This window comes from Anabas testudineus, chromosome 22 (genome assembly GCF_900324465.2).
Source record: "Anabas testudineus chromosome 22, fAnaTes1.2, whole genome shotgun sequence".
Lineage (NCBI taxonomy): Eukaryota > Metazoa > Chordata > Actinopteri > Anabantiformes > Anabantidae > Anabas > Anabas testudineus.
This window is the reverse complement of record NC_046630.1, coordinates 20,815,411-20,838,947: the sequence shown is the minus strand read 5'-3', so window position 1 is coordinate 20,838,947 and position 23,537 is coordinate 20,815,411. Positions and strand designations below refer to the sequence as shown.

Below are 23,537 nucleotides of genomic sequence, written 5' to 3'. Positions count from 1 at the left end.
CTCTAGGTATTTGCACTTGGATATGCCCTCCACCTGTCCATCACGAGCTGCTTTGTTTTATTGATGTTAAGTTGAAGATGGTTGAGTCCATACCAGTCCACAAAACTGTCCACCTTTCCCTGAAACTCTGTGAAATCTCCACCATGAATACATCCTACAACTGCAGAATCATCAGAAAACTTCTGTAGATGGCAGGACTCTGAGTTTTACTTGGCGTCAGAGGTATACAAGGTGAAGAGAAATGGAGACAGAACTGTCCCCTGTGGACCACTGGTGCTACAGACCACAGTGTCAGACACACAGTTCTGCAGGTGGACATACTCTGGGTGGTTAGTTAGGTAGTCCATGATCCAGGAAATCAGGGGAGTGTCATCCTGCATGTTTTTTTAATTTTACTCTCAGCAGTGCAGGCCGGATGGTGTCAAATGCACTCGAGAAATACAAAAACATGATCCTCACTAAGCCCCCAGGCTTGTCCAACTGGGTGTAGATGCAATAGAGCAGATCTATGATGGCGTCATCCATTCCAACGTGATAGGCAAACTGGAGGGGCTCAAGTGAGGGTTTGATGAGAGGTCAGGATCAGGATCAGCCAGGATCATCCTTTCAAAAGCCTTCATAATATAAAACTATGCAGCAGGTTAGTTAATTACAACAAAATGGTACTTAGTAATATGTAGGGCACCCACGTGATTGTATGCATGTCTGACAATGTTATCTCCTAATGAGATGACCGAAGATGCCTCTAGGAACTGCCAGCATACTCTCACCACATGAGGCATTGTTGTCACCAGGAGCAAACCAAGACCTACTGCACCAGTATAGGGTCTGACAGTTGGTCCAGGCCTTTCATAGCTAATGGCACTCAGGGTGCTGCTCATCTTGTTCCTCCTTACACAAAGGAGGAGATACCGGTCCTATTCATGAGTCAAGGACCTTCTACAGCCCTTTCCAGCTCTCCTAGAGTACCCTGTCTCCTGGAGTCTTCTCTGTGCTCTTGAGACTGTGCTGGGTGACACAGCAAACTCTCTGACAATGGCATGTACTGATGTGACATCCTGGAGAACTTGGACTGTCCAGGGTCCAGTTTCTCATTTGGCAGAGACACTGACCCTAGCCAAATGAGAAACTATTGTAAGAAACTGTTAGAAAAGATGAGGAGAGAAAAAGTTTTAGTGGCCTCCACCTGTAAAACCATTCCTGATTTGGTGGTCATCTAATTTTTTTTGCAAAGTTAATTAACATTAAAGCAGCTGAAACAGATTACTTCTGCTACTTAACTGTCCAGATTAATATCGCAGAAGTTTACCTGTATATATTATAGTGTATAAATGACGTAAAAAAATTAGATGTCTCAAAATTTCATGCAGCTGAATTCTAACAAAACAGAAACGGTTGTTATCAGCCCACAACATAGAGCCATACACATTTTGCCCCCTAGTAAATTAAACTTTAAACATCATGTAACAAAGCTTGTTCAGACATTTTTTATAACCTCATGAAAAACAAAAAATACAATATATACATTAAATTATATCATTTCATGATACATAACATGTTGAACCAGTGAACTTAGAAGCATTTATTTCTTCAGCTATTGCAACAGCCTGGTCACCTGTCTCAGCCATAAATCTATTAATCGGCTCCAGCTTGTTCAGAACTCAGTTACAAGACTCTTAACTAAAAAAATAAAATATGAACGCATCACTCCCGTCTTATCTACCTTGCACTGGCTGCCAGTATGTTTTAGGATTGATTTTAAGATTTAATTAATAACTTTTTAAGCCCTGCATGGCCTTTCCCCCAGCTATATATCCCAGCTGTTAAAGCTTTATAAGCCTGCACGTAGCCTGAGATCCTCTGGTAGAGATCTTTTGTATGTCCCTAATGTAAAAATGACAACTAGAGGTGACAGATCTTTTGCAGTTACAGCCTTTAAATTAAATTCTGGATTTTACAGGGAGCCAATGGAGAGATGCTAACGTAGGATAAATATGATCTCTCTTGCCAATTCCAGTCAGAACTCTGGCTGCAACATTTTGGATTAACTGGAGGCTTTTTAAGGAGTTATTGGGGCATCCTATTAATAATGAATTACAATAGTCCAGTCTGGACGTAACAAATGCATGGACTAGTTTTTTCAGCATCACTTTGGGACAGGATGCTCCTAATTTTAATGTTTCTCAAGTGAAAAAAGGCAGTTCTAGAGATTTCTTTGATGTATGAAGTGAAGGAGATATCCTAGTCAAAGATAACTCCGAGATTACTTACAGTATTACTTAAGGTCAATACTAAGTCATCAAGGGTAAGAATGTGATTAGACATTGTGTCTCTGAGATTTTTAGGCCCAAACAAAATAACCTCTGTCTTGTCTGGATTTAGGAGAAGGAAATTGGAGGACATCCAGGCTTTTATGTCTTTTAATGTAATGTAATCTGTAATTAATTAGGACAAATACCAATGACAATGTTTTGTATAAGAAATATAACAATACAATAATATAAATTGCTTCTTTTAGCTGCATTTAGGTACAAGGTCATATTATTTCAGCCTACATAAAAGCATGCTTTTCCTTTATGTACCAGGCATGGCAGAAGGCCCGTGCTGACGGCTGGGAGCGATCCTTCTGTGAAAAGAACTACCTTTCGCAGGGCACCATGGACATGATACTTGGCATGAGGACACAGCTGCTGGGACAGCTCCGTGCTATTGGTCAGCTCCACTTAAATTTTTTTTATATTCCATTGTCACTCCACCAAGTGTATGTGACCTGTTGTACATTAACAATAAAGCTAAAACTATTGACTATAGTAGACATAGATGGACATAGCAATTTGTTTTTGTTTTTCAAATAGTTTAGGAATTTCTTTTTGTCTGTTACCCACAGAGTCTACAGTTAAATTATGTTGAAAATCATGGAGTGTTGGAGAGAGTGTCACCCTATGTTCAGCTGTATTCTCGCTTTGGTACATATATGTACAAACAAGCAAGAAAAAGTAGCAATTTCCTAGTTGTCTGCATAAAAATGAAATGCGATCGTCACCAAAGTCACAATTATAAAGAAACAGTATTTCTAAGACAATAAAACACAAACACTAACTTAAGTAAAATAAGGTTTATTATTTGTGTATCTTTATTTAAAGTGTATCTCTCCAGATAGATGACTTTTTGGGTAGTTTAGCTAGTTGGGAAACACTAAACGACTGAACCCCCACAAAGCCGCGGGCTTTGGACTCTGTCTCACCCTCTGCCCTAAAGCACTGTGCCGACCAGCTGTTTCCTGTTCACTGGCATCTTCAACACCTTACTGGAGACCTGCCATGTGCCAGTCTGTTTTAAAACCTCAGCCATAACCCCTATAACTAAAAAGGCAAAACCACAGGACTCAACGACTACAGACCCGTTGCCCTGACTTCTGTGGTCATGAAGTCTTTTGAGCATCTTGTCCCACCTCAAGGACATTACAACCCCCCTGCTGGACCCCTTGCAGTTCGCCTACAGGGCCAATGGATCTGTAGATGATGCTGTAAACATGGCTCCCCATTTTCTTTCCAGCACCTGGACTCCCCAGGATCCTATACTAGGATACTGTTTTTGGACTTCAGCTCTGCCTTCAACACTATTGTTCCATGTCTGCTCCAAGACAAGCTCTCTCAGCTGAATGTGCCGGAGTCATTGAGCAGGTGGATTCCAGACTTCCTGACAGACAGACGGAGGTTTGTGAGGCTGGGGAAGCATGTCTCGGACTCCCGAACAATCAGCACCGGATCCCCCCCAAGGCTGCCTCCTCTCTCCTCTGTTATTCTCCCTGTACACAAACAACTGCATATCTGGACACCAGTCCGTCAAACTCCTGAAGTTTGCAGACGACACCACCCTCATTGGCTTCATCTCCGATGGAGAGAAGTCAGCCTACAGGACCGAGATGGACCGTCTGGTGCAGCGTGAACAATCTGGAGCTCAACGCTCTCAAGATAGTGGATTTGAGAAGAGACCCAGTCCCGCTCCCCCCGGACCTCTGTTGAGTCCTTCCGTTTCCTAGGCACCACCATCTCCCAGGAGCTCAAGTGGGAGCAGAACATCAGCTCCCTCACCAAGAAGGGTCAGCAGAGGCTATACTTCTTGTGGCAGCTGAAGAAGTACAACCTCCCTAAGCAAATGTTGACCAACTTCTACACTGCCATCATCAAATCTATTCTCACCTCCTCCATCACAGTCTGGTTTGCTGCAGCCACTGCCAGGGACAAGACCAGGCTGCAGAGAATCATATGCTCTGCTGAGAAGGTGATTGGCTGCAGCCTCCCATCACTCCAGGACTTGTACGAATCCAGGACACAGAGACGTGCATCCAGGATTGTAGCTGATCTCTCTCACCCTGGCCATGCACTATTTCAGCCTCTTCCCTCTGGCAAGAGACTCTGGTCTATCAGGACCAGGACCTCACGCCCTGCTGCTGTCAGCCTGCTGAACAGATAACTCCAGCACAAACCCACCCCTCCCAACCAACTACAAATATGCATATTTATATTCATATACATATGTTAATATTTATACTCATACTCATGTTCACAGCCATAACCATATTTATCTCATAATTACTTTAGTGCCTTCTGACTCTGTATGTCCCTCTTTTTTTTTCTTCTCTTATATCTGCACCTAACATCAGGACAAATTCCTAGTGCTGTAAAATGCACTTTATCGCACCTGGCAATAAAATGTTTCTGATTCTGATTCTGATTCTGATTCCGACAGATTTGTTAGTTGTGTTCTGTTATATGTAATGTTGTAATGTAAAATACAAATGTGGAAGTCTCTATTGGTAATAGTTTCTGTAAATTGCATGAGAGAGATATTTAGTCATGCATAGCATAACATTTAAAACAGCCTGTTTGTCCACTAGGTTTTGTGAGGGCCCGTGGAGGCAGTGACATCCGTGATGTGAATTTGAACTCTGAGAACTGGGCTGTAGTTAAGGCAGCCCTGGTGGCTGGGATGTATCCAAACCTGGTCCACGTCAACCAGAAGACATCTTTGCTCTCTAGTAACCGAGAGAAGAAAGTCCACTTTCATCCCACTTCTGCCCTAAGCCAAACAAAATTTAAGGAGGTAAGGAAACAAAGCATGTCATGAATAGGTAATTTAATAAATTACCAAATGTGGTAAAATTAGTTAAATCTTAAATACTGTAATTACTGAATACTTTGATTTCTGTCCGTGAAATCAAGACTGTTATTTATACAGTCTTTTGTTTTGTAAATGGTTAAAAACAGAAATTCATTTTCTACATTGTTCTCACTTCTACATTAGGTCATACATATAAGGTAAATTCCAGTTAGTTTTTTTTGTTTTTAACAAACATGCATGTCTGCTTCCCAGGAATAGACTAGATTACATTTTTTACAAAAGCTTTTGTTGTATACGTTTCTTGCAACCCCACTTGGTATGATGGACAAAAATAATTGGTTAGAAGACACACACACACACAAACCTGCGCCTCATAGGTTTTTTTCTTTTAGTCATAAAACCTTTGACTAAAAGAAAAAGTATTGGTCGTATTGGAAAAATGCTAAGACTATAAGTGTCTCAATGCTAACAAACAGTGTAGATAAGATACGGGTGATGTGCTTGTATCTTCTGGTTCTAGTGAGGACTCTTGCCGTTGCATTCTGGAATAACTGAAGCTGGTTTATGCACCTAGTTGAACAACCAGACAGTAAGGCATTACAGTAGTCCAACATAGAAGTGATAAAAGCATTAACTAATTTTTCTGCATTGTTTAGTGACAAAATAAAATCTTGGCAATATTTCTGAGGTATCCTGGTGATATTATCTACATGAGCTTCAAATGAAAGACTGGAATCTAGAATCACACCAAGGTCTTTTACTGTTGCACTAGATAGAACAGAAAGGCCATCTAAAGTTACAGTGTGATATAAAATCTTGCTTCTAGCTGCATGTGATCCTACGGCTAAAAATTCTGTCTTATCAGGATTAAGCAGAAGGAAGTTAATTAGCATCCAGTCTGTCATATACTTTAAACATTGCTTAACTTTATTAAACAGTTTTTTCTCATCTGGTTTTGATGAAACGTATAACCATGTGTCGTCAGCATAGCAATGAAAGCTAATACCATACTTACAGATTATGTTGCCCAGAGCATCTAGAGGAAAAAAAAGCAGCGGGCCTAAAACCGATGATCGATAAAGTATATAATAATAAAAACTATTAATATTAATTATTATTTAGCATTTCGGTAATGTGCCTATATTCAGCAGGTTAACAGGCAGTAAACAAACAAGACAAAACACAGCAGCTACAAACAGGTCAAAACTTTACATACATTGACTTTAAAATAGCCTCTCCAAAATCTTCCAAAAAGTTAAACTTATTAAATAGTGGCCCAAAAGTCTTGGGGATAATCAAGATGTTTATTGGCAAATATGAGTATTTTTGTTTGGCTTTTGACAATTTTGCAATGTTGTTGAATTATAAAAACTCAGTCAGTGCTCTTGGAGTAATTTTTGTTCGGAAGGTTCAGCACTGTTCCAAGTTTTCTCCATTTGTGGATAATGGCTCTCAGTGGTTTGGTGAAAATTATTTTAGTGTGCTTCACTTTTCCAGACAGCTTCTATTTGATTTTTTAATTCAGGTCTTGCTCTAATCAGGCCTCATATAGCAAGTGAAATCTCACTCAGCTTTCCAAAAAATGTGGTTAATCACAGTTCATGCATGATTTAACAAGGAGGGCAACTACTTTTTCCACATAGGGCCAGTCAGATTTAGACACTTTTAAATCAGGAAAGGGGCAAATACTTTTTCACACTACTGCACAGTACAAATAAAAACGTTTTAGTTGACTGTGTGTGTTTTTTCTGCTTAGAGCAATCCAGCCGAGTTGGGCCAGGCTCTTCCTACGGACTGGTTGATCTATGATGAGATGAGCCGTGGACACAGGATGGCCAGTGTCCGCTGCTGCTCCTTGGTGACTGCCATCACTGTGGCTATATTTGGAGGCTGTGACAAGCAACACTCTGCTCTGCCAGAACCTGCTGTACTGAAAAGAAATGGTAAAGAAGGGAAAAATGCATGTGTTTGTCAAAATATGCATTATCCCACTTATATCCAGATACAGTTTTCTATCTCCCTTGATGTCATTCTTTCGATATTCAATTATTGGTTGGAGATCCAAAACACTATCCTAGAGTTCACAGAGAGAACCTAATTCAGAAAGATAAATCCAAAACAGGGTGAAACAAGGTGAAGAGCTAGAGAGAAACAGTTAGAGTAGAGAGCCAGAGGCAGAATCGGACAAAAAAACAAACAAACAGGAAGTAAAGCTGAGAGCAAAGTGCATGATGGACAAAAGGTGCAAACAAGGTAGAGGTGGCTGTATTTATATGGGAATTTTGGTGTCTGTCATGATAAGTTTAGAGAATGACCAGTGTAAACTTAGGAGGTAATTGAAACCAGAGGAATTAAAGAAATCTCAGTGGGAGAGATTAATAGCCACTTTGAGCTATAGCATCAAAATCTTGGTATAACAGGAAGAAACTCTTCAAGATCATTCTGTTATTTTCGGGAAACCAGCAACCATCTACTAAAAGTCACATTTGGCATCATTCAGTGTCTCCTGGGTGCGTAGAAAGCACTGTCAGCAGATCAGTGGCATAATGCACGCAAATATTTACACATGCTTTCTTGCATCCAGTAAATAGGAGGGAAGTCAAAACCTCTTAAAAACCGTCTCCTTCCACCAAGTTGTGCATGTTTGGGTCCCTCTCAACCGCTAGCTGAACCAAATAAGACTTTTTTTTTTTTGTGTCGAGCATTGTGCATATTGGTCCAAAAATGTGCTTGTTAGAGTGAAGAATTAATTGTCGCATTTTGATGTGCCTAATTAAGGCATGATGATATGCTAAAATTAATAAAAGTTCAGCCAAAATGCTCAACCTGTGGTTGAGGGGACCAATATGGTTCACGAATGTACCCCAAATAACAATCGAGCCTGTATCTTACCCAACAACTGCAAAACCGGATCAATTAAATTGTATGTTTGTATTTTTTTCTTAAGCATTTTTAAATATATTACCATAAGAACATTTTGTTCTTTGTCATTTGCATCCAACTCCTTCAAATAACAGCACACGCAGATTGTATCTTTCTTTCAAAGGTAATGAATTCATCCAACCCTAGTACGGTAAAACATGGTACCTCTTAGATGGGCTGCCGTTGCGACTGCGCCAACCACACTGGATACCACCACATACGACAGAAACACCCTTGTTTTTATTGGTCTACAATGCACCTACTTTTTGCTTCTTTAACTCCAGATTTAAGCTTGCTGAGGCAGATCCTGAGGAGCAATAAAGGACGCGATCATAAGCAGCAGTTGCGAGGGAAATGAGCCGGTGTCAGAAATAGGCTGAGGGCATGACTGCATCGTACTCCCCTGCCTAGCATTCTGTTAGCCAATGTATAGTCTCTGGAAAACAAACTCGATGACCTCAGGGCCAGAATTAAGTGCCAGGGGGACATTCAGGACTGCAACCTCCTCTGCTTCACTGAGACATGGCTGAACCATACCATAACCGTACCTGATCACGCCATTCAGCCAGCCGCGTTCTTCTCAGTCCACCATAAGGACAGAACAATGGAGTCGGAGAAGTTAAGAAGTGGCGGAGTGTGTCTAATGGTAAACAACAACTGGTGTTAGAGCCCGAGCATTGTACGTATTTTATGCTCCTGCTCACCCAATCTGGAGCTTTTGACCATCAAATGTTGCTCTTACTATCTACCTCGGGAATTTAACTTGATCAGTGGCATTGACATTCTGCCTCAGGCGGACACATTAGGATAGATCACTACTACACTCCATTTAAAGATAGCTGCAAGGCACAATCATGTCCACCTTTTGGGAAATCTGACCATACCGCTATCTTCGTCATGCCTAAATACAAACAGTTTCAGTTCAGAGGGAAGTCACACGTTGGACAGACCGATAGGTGGCCGCTCTACAGGACGCCTTGGACTGTACGATGCGGACTGTGATATGTTCTAGCCCAGAAGATTACCATGAGAACGTTTCCCAACCATAAGCCATGGGTGGATAAATCCATCCGCAACATTCTGAGATCTTGCTCCGCTGCCTATGACACAAGGCGTGCAACAGGGAACATGGACGAATACAAGTCAGCATCCTGCAAATCAGTGAAGAAAGCAAAACTGCGCTACAGGAGAAAATTAGAATCACAGTTAAATACCTTTTATGCTCGCTTGGATAACGCAGCCGAGAGCGCATTTAACACCTATCACACATTATTCTGGTATATTTTATATTTTATTTGTTGTACGTTGTACATTGTATATTTTATAAGCATATTTTCTTATTATTAGCTTATATATCCGAACAGTCTCAAAAAAGCATTTCACTGCATGTTGTATGGTTTTTGATTGTGTATGTGACAATTAAATATTTGAACTGCTTTAAGGCTTAATAAATCACATTTTTAAGCCTGATTTTAATCACATTTAAGTATTTGCATTTTCTCTATGTATTTAGCGAACTTGGGCAAAAACGTCTCACTTTGTATATTTATAAAGGCAAAGTCCTTATTGCACATTCCCAGTAGATCAGCTTGTATATTGCTTTCCAATTTGTGGGCAATTTCAGTAAATCTTTTGAATCTTTTGAATGTAATGGTGGTTCTTAGAGCCTTATACAAACTTTACCTTTGTGTTATTTCCTTCAGATAGTTTACTGGATGACATCAGTGACAGTGAGACAGAGGACCTAACTGAGATGAAGGTAGATGACTGGCTTGTCTTCGAACTAGACAGACAGGTAAGGGAACATTGCTCTCAACACTGATCTTTCAATCAGGTCTGTATTATAGGTCTCTTCGTGCATAGCACCAAGTTTTTTGACCTCTTTCCAGAATATTTGGAATATAGGACAGTCTTCATTTTCCCACATTTCCCCCAGCATAATGTCAGAGAAGGTTCATTTACATAAATAGCATATTGACTGTCGTATTAAAAAATCATTCAATCATCAAAGTTATTCTCATCAAATAGGTAAGAGCCTCACATTGGATAATTACTGCATAGATGATTATGTTTTAGCTGGCAACAGGTTATTTAACTCTAACTAATGCACTGAGTAGCTTTCATTTCTTAGACAACCATGTTGGACGACACATCCTGTGGTCGTGGATGATGTTACTCTGTTTCAGCAAATTACTGGCATGCATTAAGCTGCTGCAGTTGGTCAGGTTTGGGTTCAGCAACATTATTTTATCAATGGATTTTTTCTTTTCTGATGACACTGACTCTCCCATCATCAATACAAACTCTGGGTAAAAAAATTCATGCAACTCTGGAGGGAAAAACATTTTGTGACATTGCAGAAGCTTATTGAAACAATGCCACAACAAATGCGTACATAATCAAAGCTATAGGTTGTCAAACTAAATATTAGAGTGTGTGACTTTTCTTGGGAACAGGCAGTGTCTTGTTTCCTATTTTGATTTTATTTACAGTTTTAGGTTCTATAAAAGGTAATATTGATAGGGATACTCCTTCAGTTGCACTTTATCTCTCATTTCTAATCCATGCCACAGTTGCACTAAACTGTGTTACTTAGGTTATTCTGCCAGATGAATTTTGACATTTATTTATTTAACATATAATATAATACTACATATATTGTATTTATGTTCCTTGTCGGTTATAAATTAGTCAGTGTTGGTTTGGTTTGGTTTCATTAGTTCTTTACCTATATATATATTTTAATTCTACTGGCCAAAATGGAAGTTAAGATTTGTAGTTCACACATAGAAGGCTCATTGGACCAAGTTAATACACGGCAGGGGATCTTTTCCTTCCCTAAGCAGGATGGTGATGAAGGCTTGATTGGCTTGATCGCCTAATTTTAATATGTTGTTATATAGTTTACATAGTGCAGGTGTTAAGTCATTTATTATGACTTTATAATATTCTCCAGGAAACCCATCTGTACCAGGTGATTTCATATTTTTAAATTTTGCAATATATTTTTTTTCATCTTTCTTTGTCATAGTTCCATTCTGACTTTCGATCACATGCTCTTATTTTCTCCCTCTTTCTGTTTTACACCTTATTGTTTTCTGTAACTTCACCCAAATCACCTTGATTGTTTGCACATGTGTCCTGCCTCTCCTTTATTAACCCTATCTTGACTCCAGTTTCGCTGACAGATTGTCTTTGCACCACTCTCCACCCTTATAGCCTAACTCGTGTTGTTCTTGTAAATCAATTATTTCTGCCTTGTACCTTGCCTCTGCTTTGTCCCACCCATCTAGCCCAAGGATATCTTTGTACATTGCTGCATTCATCTTCCCAATCCTAACTAGTCTCCCAATTCCTGCCTCCTAAAATCCCCACAGCATGATGCCGCCACCACCATGGTGAGATGTGAGTGGCCAGGTGGTGAGTGGTGCCTGGCTTCATTCAGACATGACGTTTGGCATTCAGGCCAGAGAGTTGAATCTTGGCTTCATCAGCCTAGAGAATGTTGTCTTAATGTCTTAATTTTGGCAAACTTTTACTGAGGAGTGGGTTTCTTCTGGCCACTCTAGCATACAGGCATGTTTGGTGGAGCGCTGAAAAGATGATTGTTCTTCTAGAAAGTTCTCCTCTCTCCACAGAAAAATGCTGGAGCTCTTTCAAAGTGTCCATGGCTAAGGTTCTTCCCTCTCGATCGCTCAGTTTTGCCAGGTAGCCCACTCTAGGAAGTGCCCTGGTGGTTCCAAATGTCTTCCATTTATGGATGTTGGCTGCCTGTGTGCTTATTGGGACCTTCAATGCTGCAACTTACCCTTCCTCACATCTGTGCCTTAATACAATGATGTTTTGAAGGTCTACAGAATTCCTTGGACTTCATGGCTTAGTTTGTGCCCTGACGTGCACTGTTAACTGTGGGACCTTATATAGAAAGGTGTATACCTTTCGAAATCATGTCAAAACAACTGATTTTCCCAAAGGTGGACTCCAATCAAGTTGTAGAAACATTTAGAAACAGGATTCACCAAAGCTCAATTTTGAGTGTCATGGCAAAGAACCTCAAATACTTGTGTACATGTGATTTCAGTTTTTTTCAAAATTTTTTTATAGAAGGAAAATAATGAATTTAATGTTAGTGAAGATTCTCAGTCATCCAGTGTGGGAGTTGAGTCATGGCAACTGATAGTTTGTGCGGTAAATAGGAGCGCTGTGACTGCCTGTCTGTTCCCATGTGTCTCTCTTGCAGTGCTGTCAGTCATCTCCACAAAACATGTATTTAAAAAGCACAGAGAAAGACAGAAAGGAAAAGGTTTGTAGGGAAGCGTCTTTTCTGTCTTTAAAACCATCCTGGACCCCGCTTCCAAAATCAGCCCAAGGCAGAGAAGAAATCATATTACTCGCTCAGATTAGAATGAGACTACTTGCTGCATGTACACTCAAATTTCCAGTGAACAGGTTTCTTGAGTTCCTGTAAACATGCTCCCCCAGTTCAGATTCGAGATTGAAAAAAGTTTAATAATCCCAGAGGGAATCTTTTCTTGCCTCATTACAGTTGTTCTCAACACAGACAGAAAGAAAGGGAACCACAAACAGGAAAGATTAGCACCAATATAAATACACAATATCATGAATACAGAAAAAAATAGATGAATGAAAATGGGTCAATATTTATAGTCCATGGTGGAATGACAGCAATTATGACATAATTTTTTGTCACTTCCCCCAACCCTTACAGAGGGGGGAGGAATTGTACAGATTGATGGCCACATGTAGAAAGTACCTCCTGTGGTGCTCTGTGGAGCACTTAATGTTAATAAGTCTTTGGCTGAACATACTCCTCTGTCCAGCCAACACACTGTGCAGTGGGTGGGAGGGATTGTCCAGGATTGAGAGGAGTTTGGACAGCATCCTCCTCTCAGCTCCAACATGTAGAGGGACCCCCAGAACAGAGCCAGCCCTCCAGATCAGTTTGTTCAGCCTGTTAGTGTCTGCCACCTTCATGTTGCAGCCCCAACAGACCAACCACAGCATAGAAGAAGACATTGGCCACCACAGACTCATAAAACATCCGCAGCATGGTGCTGCAGACGGACTGGAGTCTTCTCAGAAAGTACACCCGGCTCTGCACCTTTTTGTACAGTGCTGCTGAGATCTTACTCCAGTCCAGTTTGCTATCCAAGTGCACTCCCAGGTATTTGTACTTGGATATGATCTCCACCTCTTCCCTCCTGTATAAAGGAGGGATGACAGGACTTCCAGATTTCTTATAGTCCATCACCAGCTCCTTTGTTTTATTGATGTTGAGTTGAAGATAGTTGAGTCCAAACCAGTCAACAAAACTGTCCACCACTCCCCGGTACTCTGTGACATCTCCATTCTTAATACATCCTACAACTGCAGAGTCATCAGAGAACTTCTAAAGATGACAGAACTCTGAGTTGTACCTGAAGTCTGAAGTGTACAGGGTGAAGAGGATTGGAGACAGAACTGTCCCCTGTGGAGCACCTGTGCTACAGGCCAGTGTCACACACACAGTGGTGGCGCCATCCACTCCAACTTGGGGTTGATAGGAAAACTGGACGGGGTCAAGTGAGGGTTTGACCAGAGGTCGGAAGGACTCCAGTATCATCCTCTCAAAAGCCTTCATAATGTGTGATGTCAGAGCCACTGGTCTGTAGTCATTGAGGGCTCTGGGACGTGGTGTCTTATTCACAGGAACCAGGCACAACTTTTTCCACCCAAGAGGAACTCTCTCCAGGTGCAGGCTGAGGTTGAAAATGTGCTAGAGAACTCCACATAGCTAAGAAGCACAGGCCTTCACCAAGTCTGTACAGCTATCTACTCACCTGCTCAGCTGAGATCATTTGGGTGATGGCTGAGTCGTGTGGGGGAGGGACTGAAGAGCAGTTAGTGGACTGTAATGGGCTCTGTGGCTTAGCCTGGAATTGATTGAAAAAATTATTCAATTCAGTCCACAGTCCTCACAGTTACCTGGCTGCTGGACTTGTAGCCAATAATGGTCCTCATGCCCCTCCACACCTCCCTTGTGTTGTTATGTTTAAGGGTTTGTTCCAGTTTCCTCCTGTAAACTTCCTTCACCTCCCTCAACCTGACAGACAGCAGTCTCTGGATGGCCTTGATGTCTTGAGTGACCCAGGCTTGTTGTTTGATAGGCAGCAAATGTTTTTTGTGGGTACATGGGTGTCCACACAGAAATTGATATAGTCAGTGATGCAGTCTGTCAGTCCATTAATGTCTCACCATGAGGCTCACAAAGAGTCTTCCAGTCTGTTTCATCAAAGCAACCCTGCCACCTCTTTATGGGTTAGGGTTAGACAGGCTGCATCTGAACCAAAGGTGTGTATTGTGGGAGGAGATGTACCATTTTACATTTAGTCATTTGGCAGACGCTTTTATCCAAAGCCTAAGGACCCCTACTGGAGGTAGGACACAGTTGGGAACCCAACTGCAGCTGTAGGCATCTTTAAAATAAGCATACAATAGGTCCAGTGTCCTCTCCCACCTGGTGGGTAGCTCACAAACTGGGTACAGATAGGAAGTGTCTTGGTGAGGGTGGCGTGATTAAAGTCTCCAGAGATCATTAAGAAGGCGTCAGGGTGTCTGGTCTGCAGGCTGGAGGTGACCGTCTCAATGACGTCACACGCATCGGCAGCGTTAGTGGATGGAGGAACGTAAACAGCAATTAATATGGAGTGAGAAAACTCTACACCACCATCATACCCACTGTCAAGAAATACATTATGGCCGGTCTTAATGACTACCGAATCTCATTGTACGGTGCAACTGTTATGTTGATCTGTATATATGACAATAAATCTCTTGAATTCACCCATACACACAGACACACTCTCACATCAATGCCTCACCAAGTGCAACTTGGGTTTTAGTGTCTTATCCAATCAAGTGTTGAATTAAACAAGCGCACTATAATTGAAAGACAACCGCACCAGAGCCACAGCTGCCCCAGAGTCAACTATTTAACTTGTTACTGCATCTCATCATGATCATAAAAAGAGACCGGTTTCACAATGTTTTACACGTAATAGGCCTTCTGTTTGAATCTTTCTATCTCTATTTTTAATGGTATTAACTAATGGTATTCTGCCTGCACACACCTGAAGGCTAGCTAAGAATTATAAAGAATGTTCACACTCAAGTACTGTTTCCACCACAGATCACAAATTTCCAGTCTTTGCCAGTCTGAAAGAAGCACACACCTAATGACCAAGTAGAGTGTGGGCAACACACTTAGTCAGTAACCACTGAAAAGTTATGATAGTAGAAAATATTGCATATCCCTCAAGAATGTGACATTTTTTGCATTCTTGTATCAAAATTAACATGGACACCAACTGGCAGCTTTTTAAAAACTGTAAAATTTGTGCTGGAAAAATAAGAAAAGGCACTGATACATCACATAGTCATGATAGTCTTTAGGTGTGTGTGGCCTAACCAGGCAACAATTCTTAATGACCAACTGCAGCACGCATCTGCACAGGCAGTTCTGTAGCCTCATGCATCAGACGTCCCATAGCGTTTTTTCCACATAATGATAAATTATAAAACATGAATTTATTCAGTCACGTCAAAGGCAGCAATACCTTAAAAAGTAATTTTCTCATATATACAAATGTGGATAAAATTGTTGCTACCAAAGTTGGTTAACTTTTCTTTAACAGAAAGTTTTTCTTTCTGTTAAAGAAAGAAAAACCCACAAAGGTCACTGAAATAACTTGAAACTGACAAAAGTAATAAATAATAAATTAAAATTTACTAAAAATTAACTTAAAAAAGTGTCTGCTGAATAAAATGACTAAATTCAAATGTAAATGTCATGCCTCAGCCAAAAACTGGGCGTAGCCATTTGATTAGATTGCCTAATAAGCCAGTTGGCACATTATTTTAACAGATACAATAGTGTTGTCATGTTTAATTGAGGTCATGCTGCTTAAGTATTTGATCTTTGCTTGAATGAGAATATGATTCAGAAAGTGCTGAAGACTAAATATATATTTGATTTCTAGACTACAGACTTTTTCTTTTGTTATTTCTCTTTTAGTAATTGTGTTCTGTTGCTAATGCATATGTTTTTGTATTGCCTTCTTGATATTTTGTGATAAAATGTTTTTTACATGCCAGCTTGTCTAATGCTCTCATTTTTTATTGTGTTGTCAGGCTGCAGGACTGATGCTTGAGCTTAGGCAGAAGTGGCAAAACCTGTTCATCAAGAGGATCCGTTGTCCTTCAAAACCCTGGACTCAACAGGACGAAGCCATTATCCGGACCCTAGTTTCTGTATGTTACATTCTTTTTTTCTTCCTTTAGGTTGTACTAGTGTTGCAGGAAGGAATAACAACAGAAATCTAATTGTGCCAGCATTAAGTCTGGAACATACTTCCATGTTCTAGACTTGATCAGCATATTATTATGTGCATGTAGACACACTCAAAGTATGTCAGAAGTGCACATTTATTCAGAATCCTTTACATTGTCTACATAGACTGAGGTTGACATCACACAGTCCAGCCTTAGGCTTGTTCCTAACACTGCCCACAGAAACTTGCAGTCCAACATTGTTTTTCTCACTTCAGCAGACTAACTTTGGGAACTGCAAAATGCCTGGGTCTCATTCAAAGTTTTATGCCGTAAGTGTTAACCACGATGGCTGGAATAACAACTTCTTTCCTATAACCAGGGAAGCACAAGCACAGCAGGACTTTGAAACCTGGAAAACCTGAGAAAGTAAAAAAAATTTTTTTTTTACAACTATTTTAGTCCCGCTCTTTCCGCTATTATTGGTTTAGTGTATATTTGAGCTATCAGTGCTGTATTTTTTATAGCAATTAGTAATTTATTTCAGGCTGCAGAAAACTGTGTGGTGAGGAGGCAGTGGGCCCAGATGGTATATGTGCTACTCTGCTAAAGGACTGTGCTGCTCAATTACATGAGCTTGTTAAACATACAATGAATTCCATATTCGCATTACTCAAACTAAATCCATTGCATTTCAGCGACTTCCGTTACCACGGAGGAAGGATGCTGTAACCCCAACTCCGCTATGTCATTTGATCTTCTGCAAAGAGGAATGAGGATCAAATCACATTTGCAAACCAAACGACATAACCCTAAGGCTGGCTCTTTCAGAAGGCCTGAGGCATACATTTTCAGGCAGACGAGAGGTGGCAATCTAAATAGTTTTCTTTGGATTAAAATTCACATTCTTGTGACATCCTGGTCCAATATCCTTTAGATTGAAAAGCTGTATAATTAGACTCCTTTAATGGTCAGATAAGTCATGTTTTTGTTCTCCAAAAAGGTATCCAATTCTGGCCTTTAAATTATAAAAATTATGGCCTGCTTGTGAATTTGATTAGTTGAGCAGTACTCAAGTCAACACATGCAAATGTCTGGCCCATAGACATACAATGGTTTTCTGCATTAGTTTGTCATAAAATGTGACCTGGTCTTTATCTAAGTCAAGAATATTAACGAACATACTGTTCCTAAAATAATAACACAAAACTAATTATTTCATGTCGTTATTGAGAACATCCATTAAAAACTCATAGTGCTAGTGGAAAATATGTGAACCCTTGGAATAACGACCTAAAAATCATTGGAGTCAGGCTAAAACTCTGTAGAAGTTGGGTGATGCAACAGGGCTTTGACCCAAGACACCAAAGCAAGTCCAGAACAAAATGGTTTCAGAAAAACAAAACTTGCCTTTTGCAGTGGCCAAGTCAGAGCCCAAACCTCAACCCAGTAGAGATGCAATGGAACGCCTTGAAGAGAGCCATACACTGGTGATGTCCAAAGAATAAAACAGTTCTTACAGGAAACATGGGCTAAAATTGCCCCTGAATGATGTGCAGGTCTGATCCACAGCTACAGGAAATGCGTGATTGAGGTTATTGGTACCAAGGGTGGTCAACCAGTATTAATCCACATTCTTTTTAACTAGCATTATGAGGTATATATATATATATATATATGTTTGTTATTACTCTTCACTTTGTCTATTTTCAGTGCCTGTTCAGTCGAACATTTTTCGTCAGGCCCACACATACAGTCAAAATATAAATAAAGATATTCCTTCCAGTTTATATTGAGCTGCTGTAAATGTTATATTTTTTATTTACAGGAGACAGTAATAATAATAATAAATAGTAAGTCAGCTGATCAAAATATACGTGTGTTGTGTTATGTTAAGATCTAAAATGTTTAACATTGACCCCTCTTGGTGAGAAAGTGGTGGAGTGGCCAACTTCAAGTGGTGCGTTTAGAGACAAATCTCACTGATTCTAAAGTGACATAATTTAGGGAAGGCAACATAAAAAAAACTTTGAGATAGCATTAGGATCCTTTAGTTCATATCAAAAAGAGCCATTAAAAAGAACTTGATTGTTTTTGAGCATTTTATTACTAGGTCATAGAGGACAGTGCACTTGGCCTCAAAGCCACAGGGTTTGAGTGAAAATTGGGTAAGGGGCATTCAAAAACACCTTTAAGGTGTTGTCAAAAGATTTTGAAAAAACATGTAGTAATTACAGCCATATTTATTGTCTCTTTGGTTCAGTGATTCTGTGTTGAAAGGTGATTGTTCATGTGTGCCCTGCCTTATTCTTACTATGTGTTTAACCTTAGTTTTCCATAATGTATTATACTACATTAACACTTGGTTACTATGTGCTTCCGTTCATGGGCACCCAGAGGAAATGCTGATGGATGCTTCTATCTATATCTGTGTCTTTAGTGTGTTGATATGTAGATATAATACCTTTGATTATTGTTTTTAAAATATTCTGTTTTTTCAGGTACTTGCAGCAGAAGAACAACAAGCTGGCCTGCAGCAGCCTACAGGAATTGGTCAACGGCCCCGGCCCATGTCATCAGATGAGGGGCATCATGCCCATGTGAAGAACTCCAGGAGCCCCCAACAATCCACCCATGACAAGTAAAATCTAGAGTCAAAATTATTACATTTCAAATGTAAATTATTGTAGTGTTTAACAAATATTCACACTTTCCACCTGGCCTGTTTGGCAGTGCAGTTAAGATTTATATGAAATGACAAAGAAAGAGCTCCCTGCTCTCTTAAACGGTTTCTCTATTGAACTGTGTCATTTTTAAGCAACAGAAGCGCCAGTGGTTACTGGTAATGTTTATAGAATAGATTTTCTAAGCATGGATTTAAACTTTTCTGTCAAAATATGCAGTTTCTTGCAGCGCTGCATTCTCTGATATCATTGATTGTTTAACTGGCATAGCCAGATCTTTTGATGGCTCCTAAGTTTCTTGTCACTTGCTGATGTCCTGTTTGGTTTAAATTGTTTTTTTCTTTGATGTACCGTAATTTTGCTTAATATTCTAGAAGCGATTTTAAGGCTGTGTAGGAATTGTCTGTAGGCTGAAATAACATTAACAGAGGCTACTCAACTAGAGCTCAGTATGCGTTCTTGCATCTTGCTTCTCACCTCAGACTAAGTAATTGGAACACGGGACTAAGAATCATTAATCATTATACCCCTGGTTTCTTTTTTTCCTTTTCCTTTTCTTTTTTTTTTTTTTAAGTTTATACTACTGGTTTCAAGCTATTTCGGAGGAAATTGTTGCCTCTTGAAATTGATTCTTGGTACAAATTATTCGACATCTGTATTTGTATAGAGGATAAAGACGAACATGAAGATGAAGTGTATTGCGACTTAAAAGAGTGAAACCTGGGAATTTCACTACTAGCCAGCATGCAAACACACCTTTCCCTCAAGCTCTGTTAGAATTCACTTCTAAGTAGGGCTGTATCCATGTTTTCATGCATTTGGATATTCGTTTGTTGGACAGGTATTCACATTTCAATTTTTATATTTAAATATTATTTTTATACTACATATAAGATATCAGTCGTTATTTTATTTTAATTGCACTATTAAAACTTGGAAGCCAAACAGTTGCCTTTGAGTAGCAGTGGTTTCAATCTCTTTGGAGCGCTTTTTTTTTTTTTTTTGAGCTGGATATGTTTTGAACATTTGTGTTTACTAGAGAATGTGGCCAAACTAATCTCACTCACACGCAACGTGAAGAGTGTCGAGGATAAGATCAGGGCTTATTGACTTTGCAATCAGACTATGTTTTATTGGGTTTATTTCACTGGAAAGAATTGTTTGTTATTATAACATTATTACCATCTTCGCTATCAGCCTCATTGTTTTTATTATAGTATGCATTTGTATACATGTATGGTCTTGTATATGTACATATATATACAAGGCAATAAGAGCATAGCAGGAAGAGCAATTTTGTATTGTAGGAAATCACTCCTGTTTCCTTCAAATGTAGAAGAGCCCAGGAGGTGTCTGTACTGGCTGGTTATTGATTATAAACAGCCGTCAGACAATAAAATTTGTGCAACAAGTCTGTTTCTATCACTTAATAAAACATTGTTAATTGAAAGATGGTAAATGGTCTGCACTTATAAAGCTTTTCTACTGTTACTGTTACTCAAAGCGCTTTACACTGCCTCTCACTCACCCATCCGCACACACACCGATGGCACACTGGTCTGACTCACCGGGGGCAACTTTGGGTTCAGTAAGGACACTTTGGCATGTGACGTGGCAGCCGGGAATCAAACCACCAATCCTATGATTGGCAGTCAACTGCTCTACCTATTGAGCCACAGCCACCCCCTAAAGATGCCATTTGAATAAAAATATATACATTTTTATGTTCCAGATGTAACCGCTTCAAAACTTATCCTACTGCAGAAATAGAATTAGTTATTATCCAAACCTTTATTGACTGTGTTTTTTTTCTTTTGCCTATTTTTTGTCTATAAACATAAAAACCGGGGCTGTCTAAACCACTGTCATAACATAACAGCAAATCAAAATTTGTACTTTTGACTCGAGTGACATTACACACATTTTTATGAGTAGTCTTACTCTGTAGTATGTGTGTGTGTGTGTGTGTGTGTGTGTGTGTGTGTGTATATATATATATATATATGTATATATATATATGTGTGTGTGTGTGTGTGTGTGTATATATATATGTATGTATGAACTTTTCTAATGTGTAGGCCTGTAAAGGCCCATGCTGTACTATCACTTGATGCTTATAATGCTGCACCATTCTGTCACTATCAGATCTTATAGGATGCCAGTGGCCTCAGGTCTCCTCCAGATGAAAACACGCAATAGAGAAGAGACCTTACTGCCCATAAGTCAGCTCTCTGAAGATCCACACTTCTCCAGTAATTCTGTCTACTCTGTGACCTTGGACAGTCCTTCTGACAGCCCCTGTACCTCCTCCTCAGGAAAGGTATTCACTGTCTGCGAAACAATCTTGATGTCATTCAATTTGCATGTGATGGTTATTACAACAAATACATTTTACTTAAATCACATGTAAGTCACAACAGGCTACACAATAATTTCGTCCAATCTTGCATGTCCTGTTTTTATACTATTACTAATTGTAGTAGGAAAATGTTAAAATTGTAACATTCTCAAGCTTTGTAACATTTCTCAAGCTTTGACATGCAGTTGCAGAGAACCTAGGGGTGAAGCTCCACTGGTCTGTTCAGTCAGTTCCATATGCTTCATAAAGGCCATACTGTAGGCCAGATCGCATATTACAGTATTTGACATGTAGAAATAAATAAGAAGGGTGTTTAAAGAGCAAATTCAGGGGTTAAGAATAAGTTTTGGGTTTAGAGATGAATTTTAGAGAAAAAATTTTGTTAGAGATTCTGTAAAGTTTTGGAGTGAGGCAGTTAGTTATGATGGTTAAGGATAGGGTAAGGTAGTACTCTTTATAAAACATTATCTTAGTCATCTTACAGTGGCAAAAAAACTGTGTGAACTTAATGAATTATATGAATTTAATGTTTTTCTGTATTAATTTGTCATAAATGTTATGACTGCAGTAGACGTAAGGACTACCCCTCACCCCCTCAACCCACGCTTTTCTCTATAATTTATTTATTATAAGCACCAGTTAGCAAAATGATAGTACACGACAGTGTGAAGTACACTATATTCGAACTGAAAGAATATAAAATATCAAAATTAATTTTTCATTTCTTGTTTTTCACTGGTTTATGTCTCCTTTATTTTAACTGTCTTTCTTTCACCTTAGTTTCACCTTTTTCCCTCTTTTTCTGCCTTATATTTTTGGCCTTATCTTGGTCTATCAGTTTTATTTCTTGACAACTTTTTTTTTCAACTTTTACTCTATATTAACTTTTCTTTGTGATGTTCTTTTAGATAAGAACTTGTCATCGGTCAGTAGCTTCTAAGAGGTCTGTGTCTTTTAGACAACAGAATAGCTCTCCCAATCCCATGCACCCAATTGTCTTTTCTAGTTCATGAGAATCTGTTTGTTTTCTAGTGCTATTAATATTCACAGACATGGACTGAATCAAGTTGTTGGTAAAAGCAGAGCAAAAACAATGATGTTAGGTAAACACTTAAGCTGGAAAGAAAATGGCTGATTTTGATTAATCTTACCCATCCCCAGGCCTCTTTTCAGCACTGTTGGCTGACATAGAGTCATACTTCTGTACAAAATCCACAAACAGGTTATACACCAATGTCCAATCCCAGTACAGTCCGAGGTCATACACAAAGACCAACACAGAAACAGAACAAGGTAATGCGGAGGGGAATAGAAGCAGGAACAAGTCCGGCACAGAGAAGAGGGAGAAGAGAACAGACCAGGTGTGGGAGCAAACACTCACGGTACCGGAGGCTCAGACAGAGGCCACTTCACAAAAATAGGGAAAGAGAGAGAAGGAACTGATCTGGCAGGAAAGAGGGGTTCAAGTAAGTAAGTAAGAGTGAGGTCTTACAAACAAATCTAGAACTGTTGTACATGCGATTCCATGCATGCTGCAGGGAGGATTTGATAATAATTTTATTTGCAAAGAAATACGAACTTAGCGAACTCTAGTGTGGTCCTCCTGGTGAGAACGCGTACCGAACCAAAACGGTACCAAGCACTATGAATCGCATGAGTTGAGGGCTTTGGGTAGTGTGTAGATTTTCCTCTTTTTTGTTTGTCCCACAAAAACATGCTGTCTGATTAATTGAGGACAAACGTGGAGATGTGAGAAGGCGAAGTCCCTCACAGAGACCAAGTCTGAGGCCTCTGCAGGTGATGTAACATAAACAACAATAATCAACAGGAAGACCAATCCGCATTAACGTTTATACTGAACTCATCTTCCTACTGTCACACAAACATACAGTAGTCCACAACACTTTACCTTCTTCCTGTATTTACTTTACTGTTCCCGCGGCAGACACAGCTGAGCAATATAGGGGAGAGGACGTTCTCGTGTAGTTTGAAGTGACGTGTTTTGATACGCTCGATTTTTCTGTGTCAAACGAAACATAACCAAGGAGAAATTGCTACAAGTTTAAAAACTCATCAACTGATTTAGACCAAAGCAAACGAATTAAGGTGTGAAGGCAACC

The 23,537-nt window shown here is 39.7% G+C and overlaps 1 protein-coding gene across 3 annotated transcripts in view; it reads left to right on the top strand.

Annotated features, from left to right (window-relative positions):
* Nucleotides 1–23,537, top strand: part of LOC113148067 (3'-5' RNA helicase YTHDC2) — a 55,345-nt gene that overhangs the window by 27,092 nt on the left and 4,716 nt on the right. For all 3 annotated transcript variants that reach the window (XM_026339542.1, XM_026339541.1, XM_026339540.1), the window contains exons 22-28: nucleotides 2,586–2,712; nucleotides 4,901–5,106; nucleotides 6,881–7,067; nucleotides 9,750–9,841; nucleotides 16,237–16,356; nucleotides 18,876–19,015; nucleotides 21,204–21,378. In XM_026339542.1, coding sequence (XP_026195327.1) covers nucleotides 2,586–2,712; nucleotides 4,901–5,106; nucleotides 6,881–7,067; nucleotides 9,750–9,841; nucleotides 16,237–16,356; nucleotides 18,876–19,015; nucleotides 21,204–21,378 — 1,047 coding nt within the window. The remainder of the gene's footprint in view (nucleotides 1–2,585; nucleotides 2,713–4,900; nucleotides 5,107–6,880; nucleotides 7,068–9,749; nucleotides 9,842–16,236; nucleotides 16,357–18,875; nucleotides 19,016–21,203; nucleotides 21,379–23,537) is intronic.